Genomic DNA, 15,257 nt, shown 5'->3' with positions numbered 1-15,257 from the left:
CCTCAGTGGAGAAAAAACCCATTGAACTCCATTGGGACTCAGAACATATAAGATATTGTTGTGAGTTTCAAATCTGGAAGTTGGTGAGTTGGATCTCTACTGTTTAGGTGGGCCAAAGGAAGCAATTTCTCTGCCTGTCTCAGTTTTCCCATCTGCTGTATGAAGGATAACAAGAACGAACTTTTCAAAGCTGTTCCTAATTATGCATATGAAATGTTCTGACCATTTGGAAGTGCTAGTCAGGGCTGTTATTACTATTGCTATTACTACTACTATGATTAATATTATTGAAATTGTTATCCTGTTTTTCTAGGTTTGAGCCACAGGGCTTCCCATCCAGCGTCCACTTGTATTTTTATGATGACCATTTCCAGGGCTACTTGGTGACTCAAGAAGTTCAGAATTCTGCAACTCAACAGGTGGAGTCTCTAGAAATATGGATGATGCCCCGTGGGAGTCTCAAATTAGCGGCTAGTGGCAAATCGGCCAACCGTTTGCAGAATCTTGAGGTGGGATTCCTCTTTTAGCTACTCTGTGGTTCTCTCCTGGCTTTAATTAATCAAAATGCTCTCTCTGCTTCAATCAATGTATCCTCCTTTCTCCACACACACACACATATTATCTATATGCAGCTGACATCCAGAAGATGCAATAATTAATTCAACTCCTTGAAGGAAATCATGGTAGTCGGCGACTGTGCATGGAGTTGCTATTGCTGAGCCAGCACTGTCTTAACAATGTATAACAATTTCACTTGAGCTGCATTTCTGTTATATGAGGAGTGCTTTCTTCAGTATTTCGCAGCTTCTTCCAACAATTCTGTCTATTCCTGACTGTGACATCCAGTATACCAGCGAGTGGAGACAGAGATTAGTTTTTACTCCCTGAGCTGTATGAAGCTTATGAAAAGTATGAGGCAAAAGAAAAGATGACCTCCTCCATTCAAAATAAGGTCATTCAGGAATACTTGCACAAGAAAAGAATTATGTGGTTGAGAATGGGATCTGTGAAGAAAAGCCCAAAGGCAAGAGTGTAGGAATAGCAATTGAATACAACTGAAATAGCCTTCTCTGCAACTGCAAAACTTCACTTTTTTTCGTGATTCTGTTCTATGTGCCTGTGAGGTGTGTAGTATAATTAATAGGGTGGTATAATGGGTGAGGGGGCACAGCGTAGCAGTTAAAGACACTGAGCTTGTCTGCTGGAAAGCTGACAGCCTGGGTTTAAGACCCAAGTGCTGCACGATTAGGTGAGTTCCTGTTTCTTGCCCCAGCTCCTGCCTGTTGTGGCCTGCCGGTGGCCAGCAGAACTGGCAGCAGAGTCGGACAGTGAGGAGGTTAGGGAGGAACATGGGCCAGTCGTGAGGGCTGAGGAAAGCTCAGACGAGGGCTCTGCATCAGAGGCAGAGAGGGAGCTAGACAGCAGTGAGGCAGAGGAACAGCTGGAGCCTGTTCCCAGTGTGTGCATGCACAGAGCTGCCAGAAGACAAGAACAACTAAGAAAGCAGGATCGACTTAGGAGTAAAGCCACACCTTGGAGGTGATTGGCCCCTCCCATAGGAAACAAAAGAGTGAACGGGGAGTGGGCTTTTGCAGGAAACAATTTGTTCCTTTGGTCGTTTCAAGAGTGGAAAGTTCTGTTTGTGATTAAAAGAGACTCTGTGCCAAGTTTTGCGTTGCCCTGCATTTGGAAACTAGTTATTTGGCAGCTCTCCAAACTAGATAAAGTTCGTGTTGATAAACATTCCTCTGAAAGACTGTTTGCTAAGCCTTGCTGACTGTGAATGAAAGGAATGCACAGTCGTGTAAATAAAAGGGGTTTTGCTGGGACCAAGACTCTGCTTCTTGCTTTTTAAGGAAGCCTGGGTCAGAACACTGCCCAACTTGCAGTTCCAAAGCATGTGAGTAGATAAATACTTCAGTAGGTAGGTAACACTATTCCATTGATTCAGCGTATAGTCATGCTGGCCACACGACCACAGAAGTGTCTTCAGACAATGTTGGCTCCCTCGGCTAAGATAGAGAGTTGAACACTGTCCCCTAAAGTCAAACACAAGTAGAAAAGGGGACACTTTTATCTTTATGATGTGTGAATCTTTCCATCCAGATGGATTATCTTAAAAAAGATGGTGTCAACCCAGATTGAATTTCCTTGTTAGTGCTTCCCATGTGGGGTATTTCCAGAGAAATGTGAGCCCTCTTGTGGATTGCTGAATGAAGAAAGTCTCCTAAAGATTCTAAATCTTTTTCTTCCTTACAGAAGAAAGGATTTTGTTTCTAACAGAATGTGGAATAAAAATGCATATGGCAATGTAGTCCACCTTTGTGTAGGAATACAAGCAGTCCTCAACTTAGAACAGTTTGTTTAGTTGCCATTCACAGTTACAACAGCACTAAAAAAAAAGTGCCTTACGAATGTTTTTCATACTTAAACAACTGTTGCAGCCTTTCCACGGTCATATGATCAAAATTCAGGCACTTGGTAACTGACTCATAGTTATGACGGTTGCAGTGTCCCGGGATCATGTAATCACTTTTTGGAAACTTCTAACAAGTAAAATCAATGAGGAAGACAAATTTAACAATTGTTTGATTAATGGCAGTGATTCACTTAGCAACTGTGGCAAGAAAAGTCGTAAAATCGGGCAAAACTCACTTAACAAGTGTGTCGCTTAGCAACAGAAATGTTACCTCAGTTGTGGTTGTAAGTCGAGGACTACCTGTATTTTTCTCAAGTGCCTACTCAATGAAGCGTTATAAATGTTGTAAGGCCTTCTTGCCTATTGAAGAGCATGTTTCCCATGCTGTGGGGGAGTGCTCTTCCCCATTGCAAACGCCTCTTTTCTGTCCACTCTTATAGGTAGGTACCGACTGGGACCCCAAAGAGAGGATCTTCCGGAACTTTGGTGGCCTGATCGGGCCTTTCGACGAACCAGTGGCTATGCAGAAATGGGCACGGGGACCCAACCTCACAGCCACCGTAGTTTGGATTGACCCCAGCTATATCATTGCCACGTCCTATGATATCACAGTAGATGCAGACGCAGAGTACACACAGTACAAGCCACCTCTCAATCGGCCCCTCCGGCCAGGTGCCTGGACTATCCGCCTTTTCCATTTCTGGGAACCCCTTGGAGAGTGCCAGTTCCTAGTGGCCCCCCAGACCTTCAATCACAAGCAGCCTCTCCGGAAAGGTATGTGGTCTAAAGTGAGAGTGCCTGGAAACAAATAAGGTGTTGCAAACTCAGAACATTTCAGCTAACAAAAGGGATCTTCACTATGTGTGTATGTGATTGTCTATGTGTGTGTGTATGTGTGTATTAGAGAGAGATCCCACTTTACTTGTGCATGTGGCTCACTCGGAACAAGAGTCGCCTTGTGGCGAGATGGGCAGCAAACAAATGCAATTTTAAAAAAACAAAGGTTAAGGCTTATGCATAATTGAATGCGTTGAAAGGAAAAACCAAAGGCGGGCAAACAGAAGTTACAAAAATGGCAGGCACAACAGTTAAATGTATCAAGGAATAAGTACTCTGCCTGGGGAACAAGCATCTTCCAAAATAAGAAGCCCTTGAACATAGAACAACCCAAGAAGGTACCAATTCTGTGAGACACAGTTCCATAGTTAAACTGAGGTCAGTCAGAAAACCCTTCTTGTTCTACTAATCATACTTCCATTATGAGACATGGAGAAGGGCTCCTCCATCAAAGGACCCTATATGGATAAACTATTATGGGACAAGGCATTTCTAAAGATAATCCAGTTCTAGGCCTGCCGTTCTAATGGGCCATCACCAACACTTTGATGTGTATTAGAATTCTACACCAATGATCAGTTCAAGACTAATAAGCAAATGGCTGGATTCTGGAGTAATTGCAGTTAATAAAGCTTATTTAGAAGGAAACCCAAGTAGAATGGGTTACAATAATCCAATCTGGATACAATTAAGGTGTATATCACTCTGGCCTTCTCTGATGTCATTAGAGGTGGTCATATATGAGCACCCAAGTTGAGCAGAAGCATTGCTGGCTGCAGTTGAATTTCCACATGTAACCCATCCAGAGTTGCTTTGAAGTGAGATGAGTGGCAAATCTCTATCTATCTATCTATCTATCTATCTATCTATCTATCTATCTATCTATCTATCTATCTATCATCTATCTATCTATCTATCTATCTTTGTGTTACAACCCCTGGTATGCCCAAATATGGGAGGGAGCTCACTACTCCCTCTTTCTGTCCTTCGGCTCATCACAGAAAACCATCCAGGCAGAAACCCATATTTTTATTTTTAATGTTGCCTTTTTATATTTGTGTTGTATTTGTGCTGATGAATAAATAAAGGGAGACTAGTATGGATCCATTTCAAGCTATTTAGCTCTCATCAGCTAGCCATACCCTTACTGGGATTTGAACCTGGGCTGTGTTATATATTAGGCAGATTTGTTAGGCACTACACCACAGGCTCTCCTCCTTTATCAGCTAAGCCAGGGAAATAGGTATGTATTTGTGTTACAACCCCTGGTATGCCCAAATATGATGCCCAAATATGATGAGCCGAAGGACAGAAAGAGGGAGTAGTGAGCTCCCTCCCATATTTGGGCATCATATTTGGGCATATATATATCTGTCTCTATCTATCTATCTATCTATCTATCTATCTATCTATCTATCTATCTATCTATCTATCTATCATCTACAGTATATCTACATCTATCTATATCTCTGTGTGTGTGTGTGTATGTTGTATTTGTGCTGATAAATAAATAAAGGGAGACTAGTATAGATCTATTTCAAGCTATTTAGCTCTCATCAGCTAGCCATACCCTTACTGGGCATACCAGGGGTTGTAACATAAATACTGGGCATACCAGGGGTTGTAACACAAATATATATATATATATATATATATATAAGCACCCCATCCCCTCCCACCAAGATTTACAGAAAGACGGCAGCTCCATTCGCATTTTAAGCCTAGCTGACAGCAGCCTGAAGATGGCAAGTGAGATCTTGGCAAAACGTTGACAAGACAATCTCAATCTTACACGGGAAAAGACCCGAATACAACAAAACCATGTTTTCTGAGGTTTTCGCGGGTGTTTGTATGTACATCTTTGGTTGTTCGGGTTTTCTCCCGCGTAGAATTGGAAGTATCTTCACGACGTTTCGATGAAGTCTCATTCATCATCTTCAGGCTGGTGCTTCCGGCTTGGTGCTTCCGGCTTGGTGCTTCCAGGAGCAATGTGAGATCTCAGCCGGTTCCTCTTTTAACTGCCAGTGGGGGTTTGTGCTGATTGGGTGGGAGCTTGGCTGCATTCTGATTGGGTGGAGGTGTATTCTGATTGGTAGGGGGCTTGGCTGTGCTCTGACTGGATGGGAGTTTGGCTGTGCTCTGATTGGATGGGGGCGTGTTCTGTTTGGGTGGGGGCCTGGTTGTGCTTGTGTTAGTCTGAGTTGCAGAGGGATTTGAGCTGGTGAGCTGTGTTACTGTTGTTTGGCTTCGCGTTTGTGGTCGTGCCACATCTCCGTGGCGGGCATCAGTTTGCTTCATGTATGGATTGGAGCCCTCCAATCCCACCCAATCAGCACAAACCCCCACTGGCAGTTAAAAAGAGGAACCGGCTGAGATCTCACATTGCTCCTGGAAGCACCAAGCCGGAAGCACCAAGCCGGAAGCACCAGCCTGAAGATGATGAATGAGACTTCATCGAAACGTCGTGAAGATACTTCCAATTCTACGCGGGAGAAAACCCGAACAACCAAAGATGTGTACACACACACACACACACACACACACATATATATATATATATATATATATATATATATATGATAGATAGATAGATAGATAGATAGATAGATAGATAGATGATAGAGATAGATAGATAGATAGACTGTGTGTGTGTGTGTGTGTGTGTGTGTGTGTGTGTGTGTGTATTTGTTTTCGTAGATTTTCACGGGTGTAGGTATGCTGGTTTTGTTGTATTCGGGTCTTTTCCCGTGTAAGATTTTTAAGACTTATATATATAAGTTAAATACCACTCACTCATCATCACAAAATCTCCAGAACTGTAAAGCCTACAAACTTCCTCTTGGCTTCTAGATGCTCGCTAAGAAAGGATTTTTCTAAATGATTATCAGATCATTAGTATTTCTGATACGGTATTTATATATATAGATTAACATGCTCTGGTGCCAAGGAGTTCTATTTCCCCTCCCCACCTGAAAAGAACTCTGTTCCAACTGCCAGTTGCCTTATATTAACACGCTCTGATGCTAAGGAGTTAGACATTCTACTCCCCCTCCCCACCTGAAAAGAGCTCTGTTCCAACTGCCAGTTGCCTCACATTCCGTTACCTCAGTTCAAACTGGCAGACGTTCCACTCCTTCACTCAGGAGCTATCTGGGGCTCCTTACAGTACTAAATGTCAGTACCTCACCAAAATGTCTACGCCTTCCACCTATGGAACTGCTTCTGGACTCAAGGTGGCGGGAGCAATATTCCCTTATGTGTTTCAATCACCGACCACCACTGAGCCAACAGATTGTGAACTGAATTTCTCCTGCATAGCTCAATCACATAGTTTCATCGTGAAGCACGAGTATCCAGCTAGTAAATTTAATAAATAAAATAAAAAGTTGAATCCAGAAGAATCTCCAGATTAGCTATCTGATTTTTCAACATCCAAGACAGGCGGAAAACAGTTTCCTGATTCCATCTGCTTCCTGACTAAGAGCACCTGACTCTCCCTGGATTAATGCAGAATTTATTACCCCATATCCAGTATCCATTATTGGTACTAATTCAGCACATCAGCAGTTTATTGGTAGTAGATGAAGTATGAAGCTGTATCCGTTGTGTGCACATGCATGCATGTATGATGTGTTTTTAAGGGCGGCTGATTTATACACATATTACATTTATGACTTAGTCTTTTATGATTCCTTGAAACGTATTTCCATCACTCTTTTGTCCTGTGTTGTTGTCAGAGTTTTGCATTAAATCCCTCTTTTAGGAGGAAGAGGACATTATGTAAATATGACCTTTGTCAAAATAGCAACAATGCAAGTCCTAACCATGGATATTTGCAACTCTGACTATGTATAGCAACCTCAGAAGTTTAATAGCACAAACACTATTCCACAAAATTTGCTTTTGAACCACAACAGCAATGATCTTTCTCCTGATGTGTAGGGTACACATCATAGCTTTGAAAATATATGGGGCTTGATTTAGAGGAACATTTAATTCTAGATCAGTACAAAATACAAATTTTCTGTGTTGCCAATCTCCTGCCTTTCAAAAAGACTGAGAAACTATAATTATAAAATTAATCTTTAAAACCCTACATAGTTTGATTCCAAAATATTTCAGGAACTGTTTCCTGCAAGTAGAATGTGCCCGATTCACATGTACACGTGTGGAGAGAAGACTTATGGTCCTGTTCCTGCAGACTCCTCCATATTGGCTCCCAGGATTTGGATACCCTACTTCTGGAGCTATACTTGTTCCCTTCCAACTAATATTTCTCAGGCAATGAAGATTGCATCATTTAATTGGGTTTGTTTTTTTTGCTGGGGGACTTTTATGGTTTTGGTTGACTCAATATAGACGGGATACCAAGTTCTTCTCATTCATATTTATTGTCAGATTTTTTTTTATTGAAATGGTTGATTCCCATATTTTTAAGTTTACTACTATAAATCTCCTGGAATTTATATATCTATCTATATGGTTTTGAAACTGTTACAAAACACTTGGTAACGGCAATTGGAGAGAGGAGGCATCTCCTGAGCCATTTGCGTTAGCAGGATGCTATTTTACATGCCTGGTTTCCCAATGCAGGTATCCAGCTCCTTGCAGAGATTGGCTATCTCGTCTGTGATTGGTGGGGAAAATATCCTTAGTCTCAAAAAAGCAGTGCAAGTTTAAATTCAGAATGATGGGTGAAGTAGATATGGGTAGAAAGTAAAGAAGATGATCGTGAGAGAGAAACGCCAAATCTGTTATAGGCCAGGTCTATTATATTATCAAAGTAACAGGGGGAGGGGCGCCTGGTTTAAGTTCAAAGCATGTGCAAATGACTCAAGCAGATATGCCCCTAATTCACGTGAGTATAAAGGGGGAAGGAGTTAAGCAGAGTCCGACTGGCAAGATTTGTCTGTTGTAGCCAATATTAGTAAAAGGGAGTTAAATCTCTTGTTTGAATTTCTTCTAGTCAGTCTGGTTGATAATATGCCTCCCCTTCTCCAATGACTGTGATAAAATAATGGTGTTAAAAGAGGAAAGGGGAGGAGGGCTCCCCCCCCCAAACCTTCAGTTCCATCCTCTGGCATGCAGTTATTTTGCCCAAGGGCCACCAGTAATAAGGGCATGGCATGGGAGGGATTCAAGACTAATCACTTGAATTGGTTCTAGTAGAATTGTATACAATGTTCTATCATGGAATTCTTCAAACTGTTCTGAGGTTGAACCATTGGCGGAAGAGTCAGAAGTTACTCCAGGTTATTACCTTGCTTCTAGCCTACTACAGATGGTCCTTGACTTGCAACTATTCATTTAGTGACCATTTGAAGTTTCAATGGTACTGAGAAAAAAAATGGACTAATGACCATTTTTCACACTTAAGAACCATTGCGGCATCCCCATGGTCACAGGAAAAAATTTGGATGCTTGTCAACTGGTTCATATTTATGACGGTTGCAGTGTCCCATCATCACGTGATCAGCTTCTGCAACCTTCTAGCAAGCAGAGTCAATGGGGAAGCCAAATTCACTTACCAATTGTTTCACTAACTTAACTATTGCAGCGATTCATTTAATAACTGTAGCAAGAAAGGTAAATGGGGGCAAATTTCCCTTAACAACAGCCTTGCTTAGGAACAGAAATTTTAGGACAGTCACCTGTGGTCGTACGTCAAGGACTACCTGTATGATTGGTGTATGCTATTTAGGGATGGCATATAAATAAAAAATACATGTAAATAAACACATATGTGCCTAAAATATGGGCAGATTTATAGGAGCCCTTTGTCTTGCTTATCTCCTCTCTTTCTGTGTTCTGACTCAGATGATGGCAAGTGGCTTCATGCTGGCCCTCCGCGGAATGAGTACATGGAGCAGAATTTCCAGGGCTTGGCTGGGATCTTGAACCTTCCCCATTTAGACGAAATGGGGCGAGCTTCCCAGCAGCACGCACAGCTCTTTGGCCATGCTCTAGAGAACTGGACAGACAGCAGCATCAGCAGTTTCTGGTCGGTAGCTGGACTCTGTATGGTGAGCCCTTCTAGCTGCTCGCCCTTGGAGCTTTGTAACAAAACCTCTTGGAGTTCACTGTCCCCGGACCCCAAATCAGAACTGGGGACCATCAAGCCTGATGGACGGCTGAGGTAGCAGGGGCAGCCGGCAGCACATTCTTGGGATCAAGGAAGCATCGCCCCATGGAGGGCATGGGGGTGGGATATGAGCTCCTCCTCTTTGCAGGGAAAACTCTTGATGACTTCAGCCTGTGAAAATGCGCCCTTGTCACATGGGACAAACACGAGGACAGAAACCTTTTGTCGTGGCAGGCTTAGTGCAAAATGCGGCAGAGCGGAATTCCCCACCACCATTCTCAGGATTTGCTGGAAAGAAGCGAAGGCCAGGAAGGGGAGCAACATATTTATAAACCGGAGCAATGGAAACGTTGCTTGACTGACAGATTTGACTCTTAGCTCCCCGTTTCAATCTGCACCTAGGCCAGCGGGGACCTCGTCAATCATGGAGTACGCTCTGCAAAATCAGGACTCTCTGTTCCCAAATGGTTGCTGGCAAAGCATTCTGGGAAATGACAGGATGGAGTCGAGGAATACAGCTGCTTGACAGACCTGTTTTCTATCTTCTTCCTCCATCCTTTTGGTTCTTATTTTTTTTCCCTTTTTTTTTATAAAAGTGCATGTGTATATATAAGACAAAAGTGCAATATAGACCACAGTCATCTTACCTCTCCCCCTCTTCTGCATCAGTGTTTCCATTCTCTTCTCCCACCTGTTGTCTTGATGTTTTATAGGGTATAAGACAAAATTGAGTGCCCTCCTAGGCGTGCTGGGTGGTTGGATCTTGCTGCTAAGATTTGAAAGTTTTTGTTTTTTTCTTAGGGAGGGGGGCAACCAAATGGAAATGAGCTCCCCTTTCTAGCCTTACAAGCAAAACAGGAGCTCGGCCTTTCTGGCCAATGTGCCAAGCTCTTCTTTTAATGGAACTGCCAGTGGTGCCAAATCCAATGTACCCACTAATGCCTGTTGTGAGCCTTACCGCCTCAGCTGTCCTTCCTCTTCCAGTATGAATTCTGCCTAGGTGTATTGGTTCAGCTAGGCCAGAGGTCTTTGAACTTGGCAACTTTAAGGCTTGTGGACTTCAAGTCCCAGAAGAGCTGGCTGGAGAATTCTGGGAGTTGAAGTCCACAAGACTTAAAGTTGCCAGGTTTGAGGACCCCTGAGCTAGGCTAATGGCCCTGAGTGTTCTTTCTAAAGGGCCTCAAGCCACCTCAAGCAAAGCATTATACATCTTTCCATTTACCTCTTTTCAATGGATTATTGGGCATCTGCTATCTCCTTTTACCTACCTAACCTGTTTCCTCTCAACGTTTCCACGATTACTTCTGTGTTGTTTCATCTTTCCTTAATTTTCCGTTAATGCTTCAACTTGTCAGGTTCAGTCAGTACTGCATCCTACACACGTTTACATGTCCTCACCCTAGAAAAGCTGTCCCTTTAAGAGCTGTAGCTCCTTCAGCCAAAAACAGATTTCCCATCCTCAAAGAATGATTCTGTTCTGTACTGAATGTTGTCCAATGTCTAAACATATTTCTTAGTCTGATCTGCTCTCTCAGACGCATCCCAGAAAACCGAGTGAACCATCCCCAGTTGAACTGGGGCCAGCAGTGTCTGAGCTTGTCTTTTCCTAATGGTTATTGGAGGGAAGTGGGGGGAAGTATTAAGAAAAGAAATTATTCTTTGGAATATTTTTAATGTGTGCCATATCAGAATATTCTGATCGGGGGGTGGAGAGCCGATATCTTCCCAAATTGTTGAGTTCCAGCTTTTATAAGACACTGCTAACATGGCCGGGGGTTAAGAATGATGGAAGCTGTAGTCTGCCATTGGGAGAGCAACATGGGTGCTTAAATGATTTCATGTAGAGTGGAGTTAATGGTGCCTGTGAAAAGGGATTTTAGAATGGGTCTATCCCCCCACTCTCCATCTCCAGCTGAAGTTCTGAAGCAACTTCAGAAAGGTTTTTAAAGGACTCTGGTCTCAGGTTTTGGTCCAAGCTTTTCAAAACCTGCAGGTGGTTAACTTCCTGGATCAAAAAGGGTAGATGACCGGGGTTGTCTGGTTTTAAAAATACCCTTCCGTTTTAAGGTTTGCACTGATGTAAGAAGAAACAAAGCAAATGGAAATGCTTGTTGATGAGGTATGGCAGAACAACAACACAATTGGTTGATATCAGTTCTGCCCCACGTCATAGACCATGGGGCTGGGGAAAGAGTAGTACCTCAACCTGGAAGAGGGACTCACGAAGTCTCTTCCGTGTACTGTGCTAAATAACTAGGCAGAGCATCAGCTGCAATCCTTTCCAAAGAATGAGTGCTGAAAAATGTGGTGTCAGAGCATTATGTAAAGTTGTCTTATATATGCAACACAAATATATCTATATCTCTACAGTGTGAAGCGTGTGAATTCTTGAAGTTGATTTCCTTGACTCACTCAAGAAATATCAGATTGTGTTCTGCGGGAAGGGTGGGGATCAGTAGCAAAACAACCTGCTTTAATAAGGGTATTATTAGAAGGCTAACACTGGGAGACCAGGAAAAAGGAGACTGTATTCCAGAGGCTAAAAAGTGGCTTCCAAAAATTTCTATCACCTTTGCTGGAAGGAAGAATTGATCTAGCACCCATTGGCTGCTACCAGCTTAAACTCTGAACACCAGACAAACTCTGTGCCTCTAGAAGGAGGACGGGATGTGTCACTCTTTCCTTCTCTTTCTCTGAGTTGTCCATATAGTTCTTTACTAACTTTATTTAATTAAGGTCCCCAAATACATGATACAGTTTTAAAAACTTGGATATTCACTGAATGACACTCAGAATACTATAATTTTCTTGTAATCTGTGCTGCCAAAGAATGATTGTCCATATTTTTGCAGTCCGGATCCAGTAGTCCTAATTTAATCATCTTTAAACAGGTAATCCAATCCTCTGCAATTTTGCTACCTCCAGATGAATGGACCACATCTCTGGATTTTGAAGAATCACCAAAATAGCTGTGAACTTTGAGAAGTAATGTCCATATTTGAAAGATGCTAGGCTGAGGAAGATTGAAATATTAACTTGTTTAGTAAATCATGCCAATTAAGCAATTCACTCTCAATTTGCATTTTATTTACAAATGTGGATTACTTTGTAAGATTTAGACAACCCACTAAGTCCTAAATAACATACTGTGGTGAAATTCATTAGGCTAGATCAGATGTTTTGAAAGTTTATAATTCTTCCACATTATCTGCTTATTATATATTCCTAAATAACTATGGAGATTCTCAGTCATCCAGGACATGGTTGTCTCAAAGATGCTTTTTTTTCCCAAGAAGCAACTGGCCTTTCTGGTTTTTCTTTGAAGACGTTTCGCTTCTCATCCAAGAAGAATTGAATTACAGCTGAAGAAACTTCTTGGATGAGAAGCAAAACGTCTTCAAAAAAAAAAAAAAAAAAACCAGAAAGCCCAGTTGCCTCTTGAAAAAGCACCTTGGGGACGATCATATATTCTTATTCAAAAATTAATGTTGTCCAAAGCAAGGTTCTGGAGTGCACGTTGTATGGAACCATTTGACCAAATGGTTCATATAATTTAACAACCGGTTCGCTTAGTGCAGAACCGAAAATGTGAGCGTGCATGCCTTCAATGCCTCTGTACCCGATTTCATGCGCGTAGCTTCCTGCACACCACCTTGGGCAGCCACAGTGAGTAGAGCGGGCGACATGTGGAAATCAGCTGGGCTGCGTGGGTGGCGCGAGCAGGCCAGAGAGTGAGAGATATATAGGATGGGATAGCGCCAGGGTGGGTGGGTGGGCCTAGCCGGTGGGCAGAACTATCGGTACGGTTGAACTGGTCCGAACCGGCAGCAGCCCACCTCTGCATTTGACACAGAAGCCAATTTCAAAAAAGATTTTGTGCTTTTCCTCTTTTTAAAGTTTTTAATTCTCATGGTTACAGGCAAGATGATTTCATCAGCAGTATGGCTAAATTTGAGCAAAGTTTTTAGCAGTCAAATTCGGATGGATCGCAGCCTCTGTTTTTAATTTTATTACATACCTTCAGTTGTTGCGAGTAATCAGACTTGGGATGGGATTCGGGATAATTAAAGCAGCAATTGCTTATATTGGATGCCAAATAAAATCAAAGTTCGTAATTATGCCAGTGGAGAGCAATGCAGAAAATGAAGTATTTGTAGAATCTGCTGATAAAAGCATATCAATAATTTGAAGGGGGTCTTTGCTGGATTGCAAAGCTACAGTGTTTGCAGAGTCTGAATGAGTTCATTATCCTCTCATTGCAAAGGAGATGAATGAACTAATCTTTGCGGAGTGCTTAAAGGCCACTTGCATAAAAGCTGGTATAGAGCTGTCAGGTGTGATTAAGGTCACCATCTCCCCTTTTACTATCATACACTCCGCCAAAACTTTCTACCTTCTGATATTATCACGTTCTTTTAATGAACCTAACGAGAGCTGATTGAATAAATATGGCATTGTTCCAAACCATTCAGTAAGTAGACTTTGAAACAGCATTGGGGGAGATTTATTTTCATTGGCTGGCTGATTGTATGGAAAGGGGGATGGAATGTTAAAAACAGGGCTGGGTTTGTAGCCTTCATTTGCTGTGTGTGTGATCAAGCCTTTAAATTGTTCTGTGATGTGTTGCCAGAGTTCTGGCTGTAAACTCAAATGGTTTTGTTTCTTAGGGTATATTATAGCAACAGTCCTCTCAGATCCATTCCTGGGATGGTTTCGGTGGATGTTGTGAAGTTCCAATGCTTGAATTTGATCACAGTGTGCCTCTGTACTGGATCCTTCGTATGGCAAGGAAAATCAGTGCTCCCTTTCATTGGTTCATTGCCTGCAAACGTCTACCAGAAGTCCCAAAGGTGCTTTTTCAAGAGGCAACTGGACTTTCTGGTTTTCCTTTGAAGACGTTTCGCTTCTCATCCAAGAAGTTTCTTCAGTTCTGAAGAAGAGCTGAAGAAGCTTCTTGGATGAGAAGCGAAACGTCTTCAAAAGAAAACCAGAAGGTCCAGTTGCCTCTTGAAAAAGCACCTTTGGGACAATCATGACTTGGATGACTGAGAATCTTCATAGACAACCTGCTAGAAGTGTTTGCAGATACTAGAGTCTTCGCTTGCAGTTGCGGTTCCTTCATGAATGGAAACTTTGGGCAGCTGAGAAGAGTGGTGGAGAGGAACATGGATTCCAAGCATCGCCGTCAGCTTGGAAGTGTCCCACTTTTTCTTTCCTTCTTGCCCCTGACAATTTTATCTCCATAAAATAAACTAAAACAAATCTGGGGAGGGGGAAAATGAAATAACTGCATGGAGACTTTTGAAATAGTAGGACTAAAACTGAGTCCAACTGAGGAGAAATTTCCTGACAGTTAGAACAATTGATCAGTGGAATATCTTGCCTCCAGAAGTTGTGGATGCCCCAACACTGGAAGTCTTTAAGAAGATGTTGGATAGCCATCTGTCTGAAATGGTATAGGGTTTCCTTCCTAGGCAGGGGGTTGGGCTAGAAGACCTCCAAGGTCCCTTCCAACTCTGCTATTGTATTATTGTAAAAGATTCTTTCATTTGGAAACAAAGATGCAAAAGAATGACTAGTCTTCCATAGCTTCACATTTGTTCATTCAATCTGTATAATTGCCCATACTGGCAATGACTTTGTTTAGATTGGACTTGAGTTTATTAAGCAAACCCAATTGCTGCAGTTTGAAAACCACAATTTAGAGCTGACCCAATTGAAGAACGGCAGCAATTGTGATCTATTAGCTGATTGTGACGGATCTTGAAATCTAGCTGGATTATTTGTTAGGATCTCATATGAATGGGGAATACCGGAACTGTAATCTGGGTTTGCAAGTCAAAATAACATCCCAGGAAAACAGTGGCATACTCTTTCATTCATTCATTCTTTCGTTTTTGGTCAAGAAAATGACATAGA

The 15,257-nt window shown here is 42.2% G+C and overlaps 1 protein-coding gene across 1 annotated transcript in view; it reads left to right on the top strand.

The window, feature by feature from the left end:
- The window catches only part of XYLT2 (xylosyltransferase 2), a 52,183-nt gene extending 40,473 nt beyond the window's left edge, over positions 1-11,710 (top strand). Inside the window, exons 9-11 of the mRNA XM_081945221.1 lie at positions 314-509; positions 2,860-3,193; positions 9,074-11,710. Of these exons, the coding sequence (XP_081801347.1) occupies positions 314-509; positions 2,860-3,193; positions 9,074-9,396 (853 nt within the window). The 3' untranslated portion in view covers positions 9,397-11,710. The remainder of the gene's footprint in view (positions 1-313; positions 510-2,859; positions 3,194-9,073) is intronic.
- Positions 11,711-15,257: the final 3,547 nt, after the last annotated feature.

Source organism: Natrix helvetica (genome assembly GCF_964273705.1).
Source record: "Natrix helvetica genome assembly, chromosome: 1".
Classification (NCBI taxonomy): Eukaryota; Metazoa; Chordata; class Lepidosauria; order Squamata; family Natricidae; genus Natrix; species Natrix helvetica.
The sequence above is the reverse complement of the archived record's forward strand: the minus strand, read 5'-3'. Positions and strand labels throughout refer to the sequence as shown.